We start from the raw sequence: 21,478 nt of genomic DNA, 5'->3' as shown, positions 1-21,478 counted from the left end.
CAATAAGAAATACCTACTTTTGTTTTCCATTGCAAAAATGTTTTGCTACGGTGTGCACTAATGAACATACCCCACGATGTGACCACATTCAAGTACACTAAACGCTAGGTCCTTTGAAAATAGGTGTATGACAATATAAGTTACATGTCTTCCACACAAGCCACTTGTGTTGTTAAAAGGTCTGGAACCTGAAGCCACTAGAGATCTTTTACAGGGAGAGAACCACCATGTTCAGTTTCTGGGTCCTGTCCAGGTTATGCAACAATGGAAAGTTGTCATTTCAAACAGACATCAATCATTTTGTGTAAATCAGTCAATTGTAGCACTTGTACAAATAAGCCAGGGTGAAAAACTGTTCTCATACCTGTAGTTGTGGAGATTCTTGTCTTTGGCAATGATCCTTTGGTTTTGTTTGGAAGATTGTGGAAGCACAGCACATTTTTTGCATGTTAATTCATCAAGGTTTTGACAAGGGGAGGGTGATATTATTGTGAGGTGTAAGTTTGAGGCTGATGATCAAAAGGTACTGCTAGACATAAAAGCATGTAATAGTAACATACTTTGCAGTTTCCTATAATGACAAGTTGACTTGGGTTCTCAGCTCTTGACCCCCTCTAGTGGTGTGAAGTGGAACAGCACCCCTCTCGTCCATCTCCCCCTTCCTCTCTTCTTCCCCTCCTGCTATTCCTCCCCCTCTCTTCCATCTCCCCCTCGTCTCTTGTTCCCCTCCTCCTAATTCTCCCCCTCTCTTCCATCTCCCCCTCCTCTCTTGTTCCCCTCCTCCTATTTCTCCCCCTCTCTTCCATCTCCCCCTCCTCTCTTGTTCCCCTCCTCCTAATTCTCCCCCTCTCTTCCATCTCCCCCTCCTCTCTTGTTCCCCTCCTCCTATTCCTCCCCCTCTCTTCCATCACCCCCTCTTCCTCTCTTCTTCCCCTCCTGCTATTTCTCCCCCTCTCTTCCATTTCCCCCTCCTCTCTTGTTCCCCTCCTCCTATTCCTCCCCCTCTCTTCCAACTCCCCCTCCTCTCTTCTTCCCCTCCTCCTATTCCCCCCTCTCTTCCATTTCCCCCTCCTCCTCTCTTGTTCCCCTCCTCCTATTCCTCCCCCTCTCTTCCATCTCCCCCTCCTCCTCTCTTGTTCCCCTCCTCCTATTCCTCCCCCTCTCTTCCATCTCCCCCTCCTCTCTTGTTCCCCTCCTCCTATTCCTCCCCCTCTCTTCCATCTCACCCTCCTTTCTTGTTCCCCTCCTCCTAATTCTCCCCCTCTCCCAACTCCCCCTCCTCCTCTCTTGTTCCCCTCCTCCTATTCCTCCCCCTCTCTTCCATCTCCCCCTCCTCTCTTGTTCCCCTCCTCCTATTCCTCCCCCTCTCTTCCATCTCCCCCTCTTCCTCTCCTTCCCCTCCTGCTATTTCTCCCCCTCTCTTCCATTTCCCCCTCCTCTCTTGTTCCCCTCCTCCTATTCCTCCCCCTCTCTTCCAACTCCCCCTCCTCTCTTCTTCCCCTCCTCCTATTCCCCCCTCTCTTCCATTTCCCCCTCCTCCTCTCTTGTTCCCCTCCTCCTATTCCTCCCCCTCTCTTCCATCTCCCCCTCCTCCTCTCTTGTTCCCCTCCTCCTATTCCTCCCCCTCTCTTCCATCTCCCCCTCCTCTCTTGTTCCCCTCCTCCTATTCCTCCCCCTCTCTTCCATCTCACCCTCCTTTCTTGTTCCCCTCCTCCTAATTCTCCCCCTCTCCCAACTCCCCCTCCTCCTCTCTTGTTCCCCTCCTCCTATTCCTCCCCCTCTCTTCCATCTCCCCCTCCTCTCTTGTTCCCCTCCTCCTATTCCTCCCCCTCTCTTCCATCTCCCCCTCTTCCTCTCCTTCCCCTCCTGCTATTCCTCCCCCTCTCTTCCATCTCCCCCTCCTCTCTTGTTCCCCTCCTTCTAATTCTGCCCCTCTCTCCCATGGCCAGCTCCTGACGCCGCCAGTACCCACTGGAAGCAGACAGTGTTTTACCTGGAGGACTACCTGACTGTGAGGAAGGGAGAGGAGATACTGGGCAGCATCGCAGTCAAGCCCAACGATAAGAACGTGGTGAGAATAGAGCTACGCTATATTAGAACTGCAGCTCACTCCAGGCCAGCAGTGAATAAAAAGCTGTTTTTAAAAAAAAAATCTAGATGGGGTTTTTCTATAGATGTCAAGTCTTTAACATGATCTATGAATATGTCTTTCTAAGAGTGAAGCCCTACATGAGTATTAGCTCAGATGCCGCAAAACCGCCATCCTATTGCTGTACCACCCACTGACTTTAACTGTTAAAACTCTACAAATGCATCCTCCCTTCTTCCCTTATTTGAAGTATTCACAGATTGGAGAGGGTTGGATTGGTGAAAGAGGTACGGTGGGAAACTTGCAGTCACTTATCCAACCTTATATACAGCTGTAGTTTACATACACTTAGGTTGGAGTCATTAAATCTCGATTTTCAACCACTCCACAAATTTCTTGTTAACAAAATATAGTTTTGGCAAGTCTGTTAAGACATCTACTTTGTGCATGACACAAGTAATTTTTCCAACAATTGTTTACAGACAGATTATTTCACTCATAATTCACTGTATCACAATTCCAGTGGGTCAGAAGTTTACATACACTAAGTTGACTGTGCCTTTAAACAGCTTAGAAAATTCCAGAAAATTATGTAATGGCTTTAGAAGCTTCTGATAGGCTGATTGACATCATTTGAGTCAATTGGAGGTGTGCCTGTGGATGTATTTCAAGGTCTACCTTCAAACTCAGTGCCTCTTTGCTTGACATCATGGGAAAATCAAAAGAAATCAGCCAAGACCTCAGAAAAAAATTGTAGACCTCCACAAGTCTGGTTCATCCTTAGGAGCAATTTCCAAACGCCTGAAGGTACCATGTTCATCTGTACAAACAATAGTACGCAAGTATAAACACCATGGGACCACACAGCCATCATACCGCTCAGGAAGGAGACGCGTTCTGTCTCCTAGAGATGAACGTACTTTGGTGCGAAAAGTGCAAATCAATCCCAGAACAACAGCAAAAGGACCTTGTGAAGATGCTGGAGGAAACAGGTTCAAAAGTATCTATATCCACAGTAAAACGAGTCCTATATCGACATAACCTGAAAGGCCGCTCAGCAAGGAAGAAGCTACTGCTCCAAAACCGCCATATAAAAAGCCAGACTACGGTTTGCAACTGCACATGGGGACAAAGATCGTACTTTTTGGAGAAATGTCCTCCGGTCTGATGAAACAAAAACAGAACTGTTTGGCCATAATGACCATTGTGATGTTTGGAGGAAAAAGGGGGAAGCTTGCAAGCTGAAGAACACCATCCCAACCGTAAAGCACGGGGGTGGCAAAATAGATGGCATCATGAGGATGGACAATTATGTGGATATATTGAAGCAACATCTCAAGACATCAGTCAGGAAGTTAAAACTTGGTTGCAAATGGGTCTTCCAAATGGACAATGACCCCAAGCATACTTCCAAAGTTGTGGCAAAATGGCTTAAGGACAACAAAGTCAAGGTATTGGAGTGGCCATCACAAAGCCCTGACCTCAATCCTATAGAATATTTGTGGGCAGAACTGAAAACTTGTGTGCGAGCAAGGAGGCCTACAAACCTGACTCAGTTACACCAGCTCTGTCAGGAGGAATGGGCCAAAATTCACCCAACTCATTGTGGGAAGCTTGTGTGACCCAAGTTAAACAATTTAAAGGCAATGCTTCCAAATACTAATTGAGTGTATGTAAACTTCTGACCCACTAGGAATGTGATGAAAGAAATAAAAGCTAAAATAAATAATTCTCTCTACTATTATTCTGACATTTCACATTCTTAAAATAAAATGGTGATCCTAACTTACCAAAAACAGGGAATTTTTTACTAGGATTACATGTCAGGAATTGTGAAAAACTGAGTTTAAATGTATTTGGCTAAGGTGTATGTAAACTTCCAACTTCAACTGTAGGTCAGTGACTACTTTAAATGGAGGGAGGGAAGAAGGATGTATTTTCAAAGCATTCAAAAGGGCTAAATATCCCTACTGTTGTGTCCATCTCAAATACCCTTTTCCCACTACTAAGCCAAGCCGTACTGTGCTGGCCTGGTTACACATCCGTAGTTACTGAAATTGTAGGAGGCCAATGCGAAAAGAAAATACCAGAGGCAGCACCTCTGGTTGGGGTCGACACGATACTGTCAAATGGTTATAGGTGGACTGAAGAGTCTTCTCTTGTATTACAGCGGGACCTGGAGTTCACCTTGGAGTTGGACTTTAAAGGACAGCTGTGTGATGCGGCCATTTCCCACGACTACAAGATGCGCTAGCTGAACAGCAAAGGGCGATATCCCCCTCCTTGAGAGGGAGGGTACAGGCTCTCCATCAGGCCCTCTTATTGGTCCGAGGGGGACACGATACGCATCTGATTGGATGACAGCGCTCCAGCACCTAAGTGATGTCATAAAAACAAGCCATTTCGAAGCAATAGCGCCATCACCTGCCACATTTTTAAAGCTGCCCTGAGAATGTAATATCCCTGATGAACTTGATTTGTTATTTTTTTCAGGTTGAGTTTCAGTGTTATCAGTACTAGAGCTAAAGGAGTTATAGGGATTTTAGATGCCAGTCCAGAGGCACTTTAAGGACAAACTCTGAGCATGTCTTTTATCAAGGAAAACAGACGTTCAACGAATGCAGAACCCTAAGAGTTTAACAGGAAAGTCATTCAGTGTTTGTTCAAGTTAGTTATATTTTGTTGGTATTCAGTACTGGTAAGTTATTTAGCATGTTTAGCTTTTTGTTCTTGGTTGATTTCAGGTATCATGATTTGATCATTTGAGATATTCACAATTGCTAATGGAACGTGTTTAATGATAGAAACCTGTGAGAAATGTCTTGTCTTCCATCTCCAGCTGGAAGTTATTTAGCCATTTTGATTTTGGGGTGTGGTGTAGGAGTGATGAACAAATAAAGAACATTTACTTAGAATTGTTGAGAAAGAATCAAATAATTAGATTTCACATCAGTATTTTAATCAAATTTATGACAATCATTATTTTGTAACAGACTACCAACTTAATCAAGCTCTTATTTACATATCCATTCTGTGTTTTGATTAACAACATAATCACAACTAAAGAAAAACAGTCATTCTATACATTGAAATGGTTGATCCACTTTTTAAATTGACCAAATATACCATTAGTTCTACAGTAGAACACATGTCTATTGCTCATTACAGTCAGGAGGTCCAAATAACAACAGAAAAAGAGTTGTAATGTAGAATAGAGCTAAATCCACTAGGATCCAGCTCAACTGGGCTCTTTGCCTTTAACAAAACAGGTACTGAAAGAAGGGCCGTCCTAATTTGAGATATTGATTAACAAATGTACACAAAGTTAGGATTTGGCTCCGAGAGCACAGAGAAAGAGTTAGATTGAAGAGTTCCTTCACTTGTTATCAGGAGTCTCTAGCCATTCCAAATGCTCTCTCTCTATTCTGTTAGAGTGTCTTTACTTGTTATCAGGAGTCTCTAGCCATTCCAAATGCTCTCTCTCTCTAGTCTGTTAGAGTGTCTTCACTTGCAGCAGGCTTTCTTCTTGACGGGCAGGACCTCCAGTAAGACAAACGTGTCTCTCACCCGATCCTCCTGCTCTTTCAGCACTCTGGACACACAGACAGATGCATTGACATGTCACACACTGTCCCCAAATTGACTCTGGAGAAAGAAGGATGTATTTGGAGATTTGAGTTCATCTGAAAGGATTAGCATCCATACAAAATTCCTATTCTAATTGAGCAGAGGGGGAGGTGGGAACATTAACATAGCTTATACCTGTCCAATTCATTCAGATCTGGATACCTAGGGGCTGACCCTCTCCCTCCCTTACCTGGCCAGGTGGATCATGGCCTCTGTCACATTGTAGCCGGTGTAAGCACTGACCTCATAGAATATCACACGGGTGTCCTACAGGGGAGAAGAGACTCAGGTCACTGGTTGTCACTTAACTAATGTTGTAGGATGTTCATTTGAGCCAAGTTGGAAAATAATCATGCAGCAACAGGAAATGTTAATTATAATTAATGTACATTTATTTTTTAGGGGTGCCAGCTACTGACCCTCCAACACCACCTCCATTAGCATGTGGTCTCCCATCCAGGGAATGACCAGGACCGACCCTGCTTAGCTACAGAGGCAAGCTAGCAGTAGGATGCACGATGGTATGCTGCTGGCAAGTCAAACATTTTTACGTGGAAATTAAACTTTCGAAGATTTTTTTTATACCCTGAATATGCTACAAGTTTACATTTCCTGCTGTGCAAGAAAATTTCTGCAACAGGATGGTCAAATTAAGATATGGCATCTGTAGAGGACCTACAGATGGCAATAGTGACAGCTATGCGAGGTCTCGTCCATATTTATGGACAGTGAACAGATTTCCCCCACTCTGTGTTGGTCGTTCAGTTCTTGAGATAAGTGTGCTATAGGATGATACTTATGATTCCCTAAACGGAGAACTCACGTGGGCCAGAGTCTCTGCATCTTTAAGTGGTACCTCCCTCTCGGACGTCGCGTCCATCTTGTTGCCCAGGAGCAGGATGGGAATGCCCACTCCCGCAGCCTCCTGGGACAACAGAGGTCAATGAAAGGTCAGGCGTCTGCTTAAAACGTTCAGATAAAAATAAACTGGAGAACAGACAATTATTTGTCATGTCCTGTCTGGCCAAAAGCCAAATGTGAGCTGACCTGGACGTTGATGAGCCAGGGTCGCACGGCCTTGAAGCTGTCCAGCAACGTGATGTCGTACATGACCACCACGCCGTCTGCCTTACGGAAGAACTGCTTGGTGATGCTGCGGTACCTGTAGCCAACACAGAGAAAAGTCACAACTGGACAAAATGGAACCCTGTTTATTTTGCCAAAGTGCCAAATGCCAACCTGAGAATGTTGCTTTGTTGTCATTTGAGTCACATTCTCAGACTATCATCCAGGCAAAAATAACACATCACATTCTTAGCTTCTGTTATCTATTGGTGAGGTTTTGGCAATACTATTTTCACTGGTCCGTGGCCACTCACCTCTCCTGCCCGGCCGTGTCCCACAGCTGCATGGCTACCTGGGTGTTGTCCAACATTAGAGTCTTCACACTGTAGTCAATACCTGTCAGGAATAGCACTCAGACTGGTTATTAGGGTAAGAGGAATACACAGCAATAATATACCGTAGCGTAGCGTTACATCCTTTCATTAATGAACACTAGAGGGGGTAGTTGAGCTATTCATCAAGCTTCATGCTTCGGTAATTGTCTTTCACAGTCAAAGCGGTGAAATCAAACAAGCTGTCCTAGAATGGGGAACCAAGGGGATTCAGAGGAGAATCAAATGGATTCGATGTGACATAATCTGCGGTGGTACAATGTGTACCGGAGGTTCATAGACTGGGAGTGTGTCTTTACGAGTCCTTTCATGTGATGCTGCTTTGCCCTTCAATCTTCTGATAGTAACACACACACACACACACACACGTACATAAGAACGTGCGCACACACACGACCGCTGCCACTGCATTAACACACAAAAGGTCCGCGACACCCGTGGTACACAGTAATGTGTTGTCGGCTCTCACCCACAGTAGCGGGGCTGGAGGGGTGGAAGCGGCCGTCACAGAAGGTGCGCAGCAGGGAAGTCTTGCCCACACTGGAGTTGCCCACCAAAACCACCTTAAACAGGCGGTCTGGGGCAGGCACGGCCCTCTCCTTCACCCTCTGGAGGGATAGACAGAGAAAGAGGTCAACAGATTGATATTTTCAATTGATTGCATATTGAAGAGCTTTGGAAATGATGTTGATCACTTAGATGAAGGGTTTTAGTTCTGATGCTTAACACAATGACAATAGATTTGATCTTATATTTTACCTTTATTTAACTAGGCAAGTCAGTTAAGAACAAATTCTTATGTTCAATGATGGCCTAGGAACAGTGCGTTAACTGCCTGTTCAGGGGCAGAACGACAGATTTGTACCTTGTCAGCTCGGGGATTTGAACTTCCGGTTACTAGTCCAACACTCTAACCACTAGGCTACCCTGCCGCCCCTGGGGTCAACTTCATTCTAACTCAGTAATTCCAAAGTGAATTAAAATACAATACATGAATAGAGATTTGCTCACATTTTGGGTCTCCTTGCCGACGGGCTGTCCTCGAGGTGACGAGGGGATATTTCTCATTCTGCTAAAACTACCTTGGTGTTTGAAGGGGGACACTGTCGTGACCGGGACAGGGAGAGGAACAGGGGCGAAGAAGATACTTCTCTCCAGATCTTCCTTCCCTTGCTCCTCTTCCTCCTCCTCGTCTTCCTCACTGAGCTGGTGCAACAGGGGCTGGGGCCCTCCATGAAGCAGGTGGGGGAGGTGGTCCTCCTCGATGGAGATAACCCGACGGAGAGGCCACCCATCTGGGGGACCGTCCAGCCCATCGCCCCCAACCTCCGGCTTACTCTGGTACTCTGTATGCCTGTCCCTTTCGTTCTGGGTGGGGGCGAGGGTCTTCTCTGACTCGAACTTGGAGAGCCTCTCCTTCACCCTCACCCCCTGCGCCTCCACCTCAACCACTTGGGTTGGAGACGAGGTGTTGGAGTCGTGGTAGCCGTTGGCCAGGCCGTAGTTGGTTTTCGGCGAACGTGGTGGACAAGCGGTGTCAACATCGTCCTCGCTAGATGAGGAGGGGGAGGAGACAAAAGAGATTTGAAGGTGTTCTACTGGCAGCGCATCAAGGAACCCATAGGAACCCCCATTGTGGCTGAGGAGTGAGGCTCTTTGGAGACAAGAGGAAGAAACAGAGGATATCGGATCAAAAAAAATAGTTTCTGAGTCCCATGTTGCCAAGGCACTTTCACGTTAGTCTCTCGTTACCGAGCATTATCATTAAATGGTAACTCAAAATGGTTCTGGGTGCTGCCATTACTGTCAAGAGCAGCGCAGAAGTCACTACAATATATTGTTAGTATATTATATTGCAAATACGCTGTAAAATACCTTACATTAAATTGACTAATTTGGTGCCTTGGCCTCAAAAACACATTTTTTGATTGCACATCCTGTTTCTCCTCTTTAATCCAATGTTGATTTAAATCCCGTTACGGACGGACATAAAATCAGTTTCCTTTCAAGACTGGTTAATTATGTTCAGGGCACTTCTAAAGGAAATGACCTCACCTTTTAACCGGCTGCTGGCTGGTGTCCGCAAACAGATTGGCTCTCTGCTTCTGTTTGAGGGACTTCCTGGGGTTCTGTAGAGCAAAGAGAACACAACAGAATATAATAGAAACATTTTTGTTGTTGTCAATGTCCATATAATGTGGAAATAAATGTTCCTTTGGCTTGAATATGTCTTATCATTCAATATCGCCTCAAAGGTAACAGTCAAAATATCATGAGTCGAGAACTCACCACAGCACAGTATATGTCTCGCTCATCTTTTAAATGTTTGTTCATCTCTCTGGATAGATATTGCAAGGAGGACAAAAACAATAAGTTGTCAAATTAAATGTATAACATGCATACTGTGTGTGTGTGTGTGTGTGTGTGTGTAACTTACCTGAGAAGGTCTAGTTGTTTCATCAGGCTCTGTTTCTCTCTCTGTAGTCCCTCAGTGACTCGATACATTTCCCTGAGCAGAGAGAGAGTCACCAAAGCTCACTGAACCACACCTGGACAGTAATCTAGTGAATGTTAGCTGTACTAGGAGTGACATGCCATAGCCACTGATGGAACGTTTGTGTGATGCCTAGGTGAGTGAGTGTGTTTGGTCATTACATCTAGTGGTAATATTAACTATTAACCCACATCTCTCTCTCCTGGTGCAGGCGGGAAGCCTGGTCCTGCAGCATGGTCAGTTGTTCCTGGGCCAAGGACAGTTCCTGACAGGTGCTCTCCAGCTCTCTGCTCAGTTCCTCGTTGGTCATCTTCAGCTTGACATTCTCCACCCGGCTCTCCTGCTGCTCACTGCTCAGGTCGCGACACTGGAGATCCAACTGGGGGGGTCAAAGGGTAATATTGTTAGGGAGACATGTATTCTACTATAATCACAGCTTCTTTGTCTTTTACTTTGCTTTATCTGCACCGAAAATCAAGAAGGGGGATTAGCCCCGCAGGAGACCAGAGGTGGCCAACCTTCCCCCTGGAGAGTTACAGGAGCCCCGAATGGTATCATTTCTGGAATGTTCCAACAGGAATCTGTACAAGTACAAGGTTGCCAACAAATAACGCATACAAAAGTAACATGATCTATTCACCTAGCTAACTAGCTGTCCAGAAGGCATCAACTCACCATGTAGCTTATTCTTAATGTTTGTCCATAGACGACCAGAGTGAGGACAGACATTATCAGGAATAAACATGGGGAGTGAAACCTTAATGAAATAGCCCCCTCCCTACCCGGTATCTTATTCTGCTGCTATACAACTTTGTGTGCGTTGTTTGTTGGCAACCTTGTTATTTACTACATTTTTGGAACAGATTCCTGTTGGAACGTTCCACAAATTATAGAGGAGGCACCTCAGTCACTCACCCTCCTCTGTTTCTGGAAGAGCTGCTCCAGCTCTCTCTCCTTACTGGACAGTTGGTGCTCCAGGTCGTGACTACGAGACTGGAGACGCTCCGAGTCCTGGAGGAGAGACGGGGACAGCACATTAGGATAGGAGAAATTAAACAGAAATACAGTGCAACACAACCTTGTTGAGTCCATTGGGTGACTTGTTCAAGGGTATATAGAAGGTAGGGATCCTGCAGGTGTCTAGAGTTTGGTGTTAAGAGACACAGTCCAGGTCTGGGAGAGGGTCTCAAGTCATTTAAACTAACTAATCAACTATATGTACCTGGAGGAGCAGCCGGTCCTTCTCGCTTTTCATTTGTTGCTCCATTTCTTCATACAGACCGCGGATCTCACTGTCGTGTGTGGCTTCTTTCCTGCATGTATGGGGGAGAATGGATTTAATACATCTAGATTTAATAACAACGAAATAACTACTTAACCAGATGCTGTTTACAAGTGGCAGGTTTGAGAGTGATTATGGGTCATTCTGTTTATGTCATAGCCTCACAGGTGTGACTAATTGCCAATGTTAATTCATCAAGCCTTCTCATTGGACAACTGACTAATTAACAAAACAGTTGGCATGTATGTAAACCCTGTTTCTCTTTTAGGCGGCCGCCCATGGGAGGTGATGCAGTCCAGAGGTATGGTGGCGCCTGGGAGTAATGGAGGGAAGAAAAATGGATGTGTGCCTCCCGCCTGTGATTTGTGAATGTGTTAGTGGGCCAGAGATGAGCCACGCTGAAAAGGTGAACTTGTGAAACCGTTCCTTCATTTCTTTAATGTTTGAACATGTATTTTTGTTGTCTGTTTCTACTTCACTCTGCCTGCTCAACCCAGAGCCAAAGAACTGGTCACATTACGTTAGTCTACTGCATTGCTTTTCCATCTGTAGCTACACAGACTGGTACATGCACGTACCAGCACACGGTCTGTGTAGATACAGATGGAAAAGCACTGCTCTTGGAATTTTGCATTCCTTTAACATTCCACCACCTTATTAAGCAACCAATTAGTGAGAGGACTGAAGTTGTCTTAAGTGGTACCACACAGTACCATGAGAACAATGCATTAGTATTACCTAACACAACGGGGACCACAGCCATACAAATACCTAGCCAGCTAGTCATTGTCTATCATCAAAGGTAGTATAGTGTACATTGTTTCAGGGGAGAAAAATACATTCTCATCTCTGTCTACATGGCAGCCAATTCCTCAGGCTTGCAATCAATGTTCCTTTTTGAGAATATGATCTCTGAGCTTAGCGGTCCATTGAAAGGGATAATTGGGGCATTATGGTAAACACACATAGAGCTCTGTGTCTACAGGCAGAAACAAAGGCTAGCTTTTTCAAACAGAAATTTGCATCCTGTAGCACAAACTCAAAAGTTCTGGGACACAAGTCCATGGAGAATACGAGAACCTCCTCCCAGCTGCCCACTGTACTGAGGCTAGGAAACACTGTCACCACCGATAAATCTAAGAGAATTGATAATTTCAATAAGCATTTTAACACAGCTGGCCATGCTTTCCAACTGGCTACCCCTATCCCAGTCAACTGCCCTGCACCCCCCACAGCAACTCGCCCAAGCCTCCCCCATTTCTCCTCCACCCAAATCCAGATAGCTGATGTTCTGAAAGAGCTGCAAAATCTGGACCAGCAGCGCCTCTTCAACATCAGGAGGCTGAAGAAATTCAGCTTTACACCAAAAACAAAAACTTTTGCAGATGCACAATCGAGAGCATCCTGTCGGGCTGTATCACTGCCTGGTACGGCAACTGCTCCGCCCACAACCATAAGGCTCTCCAGAGGGTAGTGAGGTCTGCACAACGCATCACCGGGGGCAAACTACCTGCCCTCCAGAACACCTACACCACCCGATGTCACAGGAAGGCCAAAAAGATCATCAAGGACCTCAACCACCCGAGCCACTGCCTGTTCACCCCGCTATCATCCAGAAGGCGAGGTCAGTACAGGTGCCTCAAAGCAGGGACCGAGAGACTGAAAAACAGCTTCTATCTCAAGGCCATCAGACTAACATGGAGTGGCTGCTGCCAACATACTGACTCATCTCTAGCAACTTTAATAATGGAAAAATGTATGTAATAAATGTATCACTAGCCACTTTAAACAATGCCACTTTATATAATGTTTACATACCCTACATTACTCATCTCATACGTATATACTGTACTCTATACAATCTACTGCATCCTTACTATGCCGTTCGGCCATCACTCATATTTGTATGTACATCTTTTTCATTCCTTTACACTTGTGTGTATAAGGTAGTTGTTGTGAAATTGTTAGGTTAGATTACTTGTTAGATATTACTGCACGGTCAGAACTAGAAGCACAAGCATTTTGCTACACTCGCATTAACATCTGCTAACCATGTGTATGTGACAAATAAAATGTGATTTGATTTGACCCTCTCTTTCTAAAATGATCTGCCGAAATTGTTGCAACCCCTATTACTAGCCTGTTCAACCTCTCTTTCATATCGTCTGAGATTCCCAAAGATTGGAAAGCTGCCGCAGTCATCCCCCTCTTCAAAGGGGGAGACACTCTAGACCCAAACTGCTACAGACCTATATCTATCCTACCCTGCCTTTCTAAGGTCTTCGAAAGCCAAGTTAACAAACAGATAACCGACCATTTCGAATCCCACCATCGAATCCCATATTCTCTGCTATGCATCGATAAGAGACAATAGTGTGCAGCCGTATTCATCGACCTGGCCAAGGCTTTCAATCACCACATTCTTATCGGCAGACTCAACAGACATGGTTTCTCAAATGACTGCCTCGCCTGGTTCACCAACTTCCCTGATAGAGTTCAGTGTGTCAAATCGGAGGTCCTGTTGTCTGGACCTCTGGCAATCTCTATGGGGGTGCCACAGGGTTCAATTATAGGGCCGACTCTTCTCTGTATACATCAATGATGTCGCTCTTGCTGCTGATGATTCTCTGATCCACCTATACGCAGATGACACCATTCTGTATACTTCTGGCCCTTCTTTGGACACTGTGCTAACTAACCTCCAGACGAGCTTCTATGCCATACAACACTCCTTCCATGACCTCCAACTGCTCTTAAATGCAAGTAAAACTAAATGCATGCTCTTCAACCGATCGCTGCCCACACCTGCCCGCCCGTCCAGCATCACTACTCTGGACGGTTATGACCTAGAATATGTGGACAACTACAAATACCTAGATGTCTGGTTAGACTGTAAACTCTCCTTCCAGACCCACATCTCCAATCCAGAATTAAATCTAGAATCGGCTTCCTAATTTGCAAGAAAGCATCCTTTGCTCATGCTGCCAAACATACCCTCGTAAAACTGACTCTTACCGATCCTCGACTTTGGCGATGTGATTTACAAAATAGCCTCCAACACTCTACTCAACAAATTGGATGCAGTCTATCACAGTGCCATCGGTTTTGTCACCAAAGCCCCATATACTACCCACCACTGCGACCTGTATGCTCTCGTTGGCTGGCCCTCCCTTCATACTCGTGGCCCTCGCTTCATACTCGTCGCCAAACCCACTGGCTCCAGGTCATCTACAAGTCTTTACTAGGTAAAGCCCTGCCTTATCTCAGTTCACTGGTCACCATAGCAGCACCCACCCGCAGCACGCGCTCCAGCAGGTATATCTCACTGGTCACCCCCAAAGCCAATTCCTTCTTTGGCCGCCTTTCCTTCCAGTTCTCTGCTGCCAATGACTGGAACGAACTGCAAAAATCACTAACTTCAAGCACCAGCTGTCAGAGCAGCTCACAGATCACTGCACCTGTACATTGCCCATCTGTAAATAGCCCATCCAACTACCTCAACCCATACGGTATTTATTTGCTCCTTTGCACACCAGTATCTCTACTTGCACATTCATCTTCTGCACATCTACCACTACAGTGTTTAATTGCTACATCGTAATTACCTCACCACTATGGCCTATTTTATTGCCTTACCTCCCTTTTCTTACCTCAGTTGCACACACTGTATATGTACTTTTTTCCTATTGTGTTATTGACTGTGTTTGTTTATTCCATGTGTAAATCTGTGTTGTTGTTTGTGTCAAACTGCTTTGCTTTATCTTGGCCAGGTCACAGTTGTAAATGAAAACTTGTTCTCAACTGGTCTACCTGGTTAAATAAAGGTGAAATATATTTTTTTAAATGTGAAAAAAAAAACAGGCGTTGGAAAGCATGGCCAGCTGTGTTAAAATGCTTATTGAAATTATCAATTCTCTTAGATTTATCGGTGGTGACAGTGTTTCCTAGCCTCAGTACAGTGGGCAGCTGGGAGGAGGTTCTCGTATTCTCCATGGACTTGTGTCCCAGAACTTTTGAGTTTGTGCTACAGGATGCAAATTTCTGTTTGAAAAAGCTAGCCTTTGTTTCTGCCTGTAGACACAGAGCTCTATGTGGGTTTAACATAATGCCCCAATTATCCCTTTCAATAGACCGCTAAGCTCAGAGATCATATTCTCAAAAAGGAACATTGATTGCAAGCCTGAGGAATTGGCTACCATGTAGACAGAGATGAGAAAAAAAACAGGTTCAACGAGTAATATGGAATTTATGTCTGGAGTAGTTGACTTGATAGAACCTCGCTGCATTCATTCACTGAAGGCCTATATCAACCTTTTGAAGCTATTAACTACTCAGTGCTTTCAACTTGCATGTAATAGGACTACTTTCAATGGGATAGAATCCTGAATCAAATGTTATTTGTTCTACAATCTGGTACACAAACAGACCTCTATAGTAAAATAGACCATAGATCTATCACATGGGTTGGAACTGAACAAGCTATTGTCAGTTCTATGAATCAATGACTGCTGTTTGAACTGAATAATTACACTCTGATGAGCTGCAACCGAGAAGCCGAAGACATACTGGCCGTGCCTTTACAAAGCTGCAAGCTGTTAGTATTGTGGTTTAAATGGCTGTGGTTGCAGTCCACTAAACAGTCACAGTGAAGATATCACACATAATGATCACATAATCATGCCTAAATGCCAAAGGGACAGTCTCAGACACAGATCAAGTTTTGTCCTGGACTAAAAAGCACTTTCCAAAGAGATTCTCCCTTGGTAATGCTTTGTAGTCTGGGACTAGGCTTAATCTGTGTCCGGTAAACTGGCCCAGGGAGTAGCAGTGACAACAAAGAGAGGAGGTACTTGTGGTCTCCAACCTCTGGAGGGCGCTCTCCATCTCCCTCCTCTCCTCTTTGGCCTCTTTGATCTGGAAGGTGACCCTGGCCAGGAATTCCTCAAAGTTCGACAGGAGGTGAGGCTCGTCCCTCCTCAGCTGGGCCCACAAGCTGCGCACCTCGCCTGGACTGGAGGAGGAGGGGGGGGGGGGGGGGGAGTGGAAACAGACAGACAGAGGGTAAGAGTTCTGATAAAATTACAGGGACCGGTCACATTCATCTTACTGGTTGACCTCCACTATATCAGAAACCATTGGAATCACTGTAAAGACACAGGGGTCCAAAAGTGTAGAGGGGTGGTGCCCAAACAGTTCTGTACACCATGAACCAGCTAAAGCCATGACGGGCAAGTTGAAAGTTCAACCCCACACTTTCAGTGCCAAACAGTTCTGTACACCATGAACCAGCTAAAGCCATGACGGGCAAGTTGAAAGTTCAACCCCACACTTTCAGTGCCAAACAGTTCTGTACACCATGAACCAGCTAAAGCCATGACGGGCAAGTTGAAAGTTCAACCCCACACTTTCCAAGATGAGGCAACAACCCCAAACAAAGATATTTGGGGAATACATATAAGGTGCAATATTGTAATGTTGCATATGTAATATTGTATAGTAATAAAGTAAGTAATAATGTGAGGTGTGGTTAACTCCACCCACTCCTGGAACACGTTGCTGGCCCCTAGGCTCTCCAGCAGCATACAGAAGTGACTCTCCTCCTCATCCTCCCACCCTCCAGTCAACCTCTCATCCCATTGGCTCTGGTACAGGGCTTCTGAGGGCTTCCTAGAAGTGGGGAGGGCGGGTGCTGCGTCCTCGGCTACAGAGATCCTCCGGCTGTGCAGGAACTGACCTGGGGACAGAGCAGGAAGCATAAGCATCACCAGCAAGATGTCGTAACATCAGTTTGAATTACAAATCAGGGGGTGTTTCAATTTTGAAAGTGCCCTGCACTCACAATTATCAAGTTTCTGATGGTTGTGAAAAGAGAACTCAAGTTTAAGTTTGTAAGTGCATTTTACACAGAGTACAACCTATCCTTACCTGGGTGAGCATCTACTCCCTGCCAGCTAGGAGATAAATTAATCTATACCTTATCTTTGTCACGTTTGAATGTGGTCCCTCACTCCATTGATCTCAAAACATAAGTTATTGAACCAAGAGTAAACCATGAGACATACAGCAGATTGTCCCTTGGGGATGAATAAAGTCATATTTAATTGAAATTGAATGTAGGGAGATAAAGAGAAAAAGAGATAGGGAAAGAGATAGGGAACTCACTGAATCCTGATGAGAACACTTCGAGGGTGAGGTAGCCGTTCTGGTCAGTGTTCAAGGAGTCAAAGACATTCTCCAGTTCTTCAGCAGTGAGGGGTAGTTCTCTGTGAAGCCTCTGTGGAACACAGACACGCACACACACACACACACACACACACACACACACACACACACACACACACACACACATGCACAAACACAAGAAATAGATTGTTTCTTCTGCTAAGAGATGTAACACAACACAAGCCCAACAGTCCTCTCCTGCTTCACTCCAAAGAGAAAGATATTCAAGTCAGTAGCATTGGATGTGCATCTACTACAGCTGTAATATCTGTCACCCTGGACCTTGTCCTACCTCTCTGAATACAAATGTGTCAAGGAAAGCACGTGAAAGAAAGCCATTGAATAGAAAATGGGAGTGATTAACTGAGTTTACACCATTATTGTGGATTTCATATTGTCAGTGCCAGTGGTGTGATCAACACTAGACCTGATTGCAAAAAGGGACAGGAGAATATTGGCACAGAAGATATAGGCCATATGATTGTATTCATTAATAGGCAATTACATGTTACATTATCCTTAGATAATGCACACGTCAACATCACCATTTTCCAGGTGATTCTTCTGTTAGCCTTTTTAAGCATTTTCTACGAACTATATAAATGTACAAATGTACTATCCCCTCTAAGCCCGGACAACAACAAAAGCCGTCTCTTGTTCATTTCTAAACAGCACTTGAGTGAAATACAAAAATTATGTGTGTAAGTGTGTGCATGCACATGTTTCTGATGGAAATCCATCCAGTGTTCCTGGACACAGTGATCAAAGGTGCCGTGCTATTGAGTGGCTGCTTCAGTGAGCAGGTGGAGAGGTTCTCGATATGAAAACCTCTGAATGGTCAATGAGGTAGAGAACCATAGCACAAAGCACCTCCTGCATATCACACTGTCCTCTGGTAATCTAATTTGTGTGTGTGTGTGTGTATGTGTGTGTTTGTGTGTGTGTGTGTACCTTAACACTTGAAATTAACTTGTTTGTTTGTCTAGTTTTGATTTACATTTGTCAACTAATGTGAATTCAACAAAAAATGTCACTATGTCATTGAATTAAGGTTAAAGGTTAGGTGAAAAAAATACGAACATCCCTTTGTTGATGACTTTTTTCAAATCCAATTATTTTCCCACAGTGATTCAACGTCATCAAATTAAATGTTTTGGTTGAAATGACGTGGAAACAACGTTGATTCGATCAGTTTTTGCCCAGTGGGTTTTGACATAATTCCCATAATTGTCCCTCTGTCAAAACGATTATCTAAGCATGGCTGCATCAATGGGGTAGACATCTATGTCCATAACATCTAAGTTTCTAACAAGTGTAAAACTGAGACAAAACAAGCCCCCCCCATCGCCCCCTCCTCGAACCCTCATATCGGTGCGTGTGATGAAGCCTTTGCCCTCCACATCGCAGGTCTGGAAGAATTCCTTGGTCTTATCCAGCATGGCGATGCTTCCCCAGTCAGAACCCCTCCTGTCTGAACTCTTCCTCATGGGGACAGCTCCTCCTCTGCCCTTGGCCTCAGACTCCTCCATGTCACTAGATATACTTCTGCAGAGTATTCTGGTGGCTCTGAACAAGGTAGAATCAGACATGGCTGTCTCACTCCTCGGCCTGGCCGGTTGGGGTCATGGTGAGCGATGAGACCAGGCACCACAAGTCAGTAGTGATGAGGCCACAGAGACTAAGAGTTTTCATATCTCAGTAAATGGTCTGTCTAGGAGTTTTCATATCTCAGTAAATGGTCTGTCTAGGAGTTTTCATATCTCAGTAAATGGTCTGTCTAGGAGTTTTCATATCTCAGTAAATGGTCTGTCTAGGAGTTTTCATATCTCAGTAAATGGTCTGTCTAGGAGTTTTCATATCTCAGTAAATGGTCTGTCTAGGAGTTTTCATATCTCAGTAAATGGTCTGTCTAGGAGTTTTCATATCTCAGTAAATGGTCTGTCTAGGAGTTTTCATATCTCAGTAAATGGTCTGTCTAGGAGTTTTTATATCTCAGTAAATGGTCTGTCTAGGAGTTTTCATATCTCAGTAAATGGTCTGTCTAGGAGTTTTCATATCTCAGTAAATGGTCTGTCTATGAGTTTTCATATCTCAGTAAATGGTCTGTCTATGAGTTTTCATATCTCAGTAAATGGTTTGTCTAGGAGTTTTCATATCTCAGTAAATGGTATGTCTTGTTCCCAGGTTCCTGGGAAGAATAAAAAGGAAAGACATTAGAATATAACTTTACATCTGTTTGAAAAGTGGGTACATGAAGACCATGATGATTACAGAGAGCATCACAATGTAATGTTTTCATTTTAGATTTATACGCTCTCATAAGTCATTGTTTGACTGCTTTTAAACAGGTGATATTTTGATATTTTTTCCACTAATTGTTTTTTTGACCAATCACATCAGATCTTCTCGCATCAGATCTTTTTCAGAGCTGATCTGAATTGTCAAAATACCAATTAGTGAAAAAATATCAGAATCGGTCTGCCTGTCTAAAAGCAGCTTTTGAGATGTGTGTCATGTTGGTAGTGTGTTGTAGGCTAGTAATGCATGAAAGCAGAACTCTTTCTGTGATGTAAGTCTCTTATCTTTGTGAAAGAATACAGGAAAGGGGTTAGTGTTACTATTGAGTAACAACTATGAGAAAAGTTTGGCCTTGAACCACGTGTCAGCAGTCCTTTGGGTATAAATTCCCTTTTTCATAGGCTGAGACTTTCCTCCTAGCTAACATGCTGGGAAGTATGTAAACATAACGGCTTATCTTAATACCGAAGCACACAATCCTCACAACTATGTTAATTCCTGCATTCCATAGACTACAGTCTAGACATTGTGAATAAAAACCACTCAATGAAATTCTCTTCAGGTTTGGGAACACTGAATATTAGAAGTCGGTAGGCTGCCTGTATCTTCTAAACACAGAAGTATTACAGTCTGTGCTCTAGAGAGTAACATCCTTGAGCTGCTATCAGTCTGTTGCTAATCTGCACCCTGAGCTGCTATGTTTTTCACTACATTGTAAAGCAGGGCTACAGTTAACCACAACAAATTGGGGGGGAGGAAGTGGTTATAGCGGGTAGGGCTTCTGTGGAAATGGCGAACGTTAGGTGTGGGTGACAGCATCATGGGCTTCAAATCAAGACCGATCAGACTTGAACTCATGAGGTCTGTACAGTAGCAGTTTTAGTTGAGGTAGAAAAATAACATGACATGCTCTGTAGGTGTCGACTAATGTGGGTAACATTATTCACAAATGAATACATACCATACGAAACGTAACATATCATACAAAATGGAGTGTCTCTGATTTACATACAGAATAATACGGAATGCTCTGAGACCGGGTTGGTAGCTGATAGCCTATCATATTACAAAACACTGTATTCCACTTTGGGACCAGGATGTCCATCTGCCTTTTACTCATCTAGCCAGACCAAGAAAGAATGTAGCATCCCATTTAGAAGGAAATGTCAGTTTGGTTAGTTCTTATTAGAAGGAGAATATCCAACATAAATGGCAACAGTAGGATTTTTGTTTTATTTAACCTTTGTTTAATTAGGCATTAATTATGTATAAAACCTTCAGAATCTAAAAAAGAAAACAATACTATAATTTGTGCAAGATGTTTGTTGCCCTTTCTGACAAAAATCGAAACTAGAGTGTGTGCTTGTCACCATGTATACCATTTTTAAACCGATGGGTGTGAAAATGTCAAATTTCTTACGTCTATATGATCTATACAAATGTTCATATAGGCAAGTTCATGCATTCTATATTGAGTAAAATAAGCAACCAAATTATTTATCGGATAAGCAAAAGAAAAACACTAATAACTTACCTTTTTATATCCAAAAGATTAAGATATTAGCCCTGAAACTTACAACGTGGACCAAAATACAGAAAGCGATGATCGCACTTCCTATTTAGGAAGTTCTTGCCTCTCAAACGACGCTTTGAAAAGTAATTCGCATACCATGTGATGTCATGGGGCAGTCGCCTGGGGGGATTTAGGGTTCGAGTTCTCACTAATAATCACCACTTAGGGTAGAGCTCCCGTTAAATATCAACATGCAACAGGTAATTAGTACTATTAGAATGACAGCGATAGTGGAAGGGCAGCATGGACATCAAAAGATTTGTGCGCGACACATAATCTGTAACTATGACAACGCCTGGGCAAGGAGGTACACGGTGCCGTCCAAAGGGTGTCCAGGACACGGTCTCTATTTTGTCCCGCTACAAATTAAACACTACATTTATAACTCTCAATTCTGCAGTCTACTTGGATCAACAGTAGCTTTAGTTTTTGGTGC

General features: G+C 44.0%; 2 protein-coding genes across 6 annotated transcripts in view; one reads left to right on the top strand and one right to left on the bottom strand.

The window, feature by feature from the left end:
• LOC118942893 (protein arginine N-methyltransferase 8-B) overlaps positions 1 to 5,004 on the top strand; it is a 20,641-nt gene extending 15,637 nt beyond the window's left edge. For both annotated transcript variants that reach the window (XM_090215025.1, XM_090215026.1), the window contains exons 9-10: positions 1,950 to 2,071; positions 4,260 to 5,004. In XM_090215025.1, the coding sequence (XP_090071151.1) occupies positions 1,950 to 2,071; positions 4,260 to 4,343 (206 nt within the window). In that variant the 3' untranslated portion in view covers positions 4,344 to 5,004. The remainder of the gene's footprint in view (positions 1 to 1,949; positions 2,072 to 4,259) is intronic.
• A 22-nt stretch (positions 5,005 to 5,026) lies between these two features.
• LOC118963007 (EF-hand calcium-binding domain-containing protein 4B) lies at positions 5,027 to 21,314 on the bottom strand. 4 transcript variants are annotated; one of them, XM_036974685.2, is made up of 18 exons: positions 21,004 to 21,314; positions 18,533 to 19,359; positions 17,112 to 17,223; positions 16,491 to 16,683; positions 15,814 to 15,960; positions 10,890 to 10,980; positions 10,583 to 10,678; positions 9,859 to 10,046; positions 9,611 to 9,682; positions 9,463 to 9,511; positions 9,229 to 9,302; positions 8,185 to 8,827; positions 7,643 to 7,781; positions 7,096 to 7,177; positions 6,764 to 6,878; positions 6,540 to 6,641; positions 5,907 to 5,983; positions 5,027 to 5,681 (listed from the first exon to the last, which is right to left on the bottom strand). In XM_036974685.2, exons 2-18 carry the CDS (start codon positions 18,758 to 18,760, stop codon positions 5,594 to 5,596), a joined length of 2,496 nt encoding a protein of 831 aa, XP_036830580.2. In that variant the 5' UTR covers positions 18,761 to 19,359; positions 21,004 to 21,314; the 3' UTR covers positions 5,027 to 5,593. The 4 variants fall into 4 exon arrangements, with proteins under 4 accessions (XP_036830580.2, XP_036830582.2, XP_090071147.1 ...); XM_036974687.2 differs by having other exon boundaries at positions 8,185 to 8,725; positions 21,004 to 21,305; XM_090215021.1 differs by having other exon boundaries at positions 5,027 to 5,734; positions 8,185 to 8,725; positions 21,004 to 21,262.
• Positions 21,315 to 21,478: the final 164 nt, after the last annotated feature.

This window comes from Oncorhynchus mykiss, chromosome 21 (genome assembly GCF_057628025.1).
Source record: "Oncorhynchus mykiss isolate SJ-2025 chromosome 21, ASM5762802v1, whole genome shotgun sequence".
Lineage (NCBI taxonomy): Eukaryota > Metazoa > Chordata > Actinopteri > Salmoniformes > Salmonidae > Oncorhynchus > Oncorhynchus mykiss.
The sequence above is the reverse complement of the archived record's forward strand: the minus strand, read 5'-3'. Positions and strand labels throughout refer to the sequence as shown.

Coding starts and splice junctions, on each gene's coding strand:
- LOC118963007 (XM_036974685.2), bottom strand. CDS start 18,760: ATGTCTGATTCTACCTTGTTCAGAGCCACCAGAATACTCTGCAGAAGT. Junction 9,303..9,462: donor GAGACATATACTGTGCTGTG/GTGAGTTCTCGA, acceptor TTTGCTCTACAG/AACCCCAGGAAGTCCCTCAA. Junction 7,782..8,184: donor TCGGCAAGGAGACCCAAAAT/GTGAGCAAATCT, acceptor CTATCCCTCCAG/AGGGTGAAGGAGAGGGCCGT.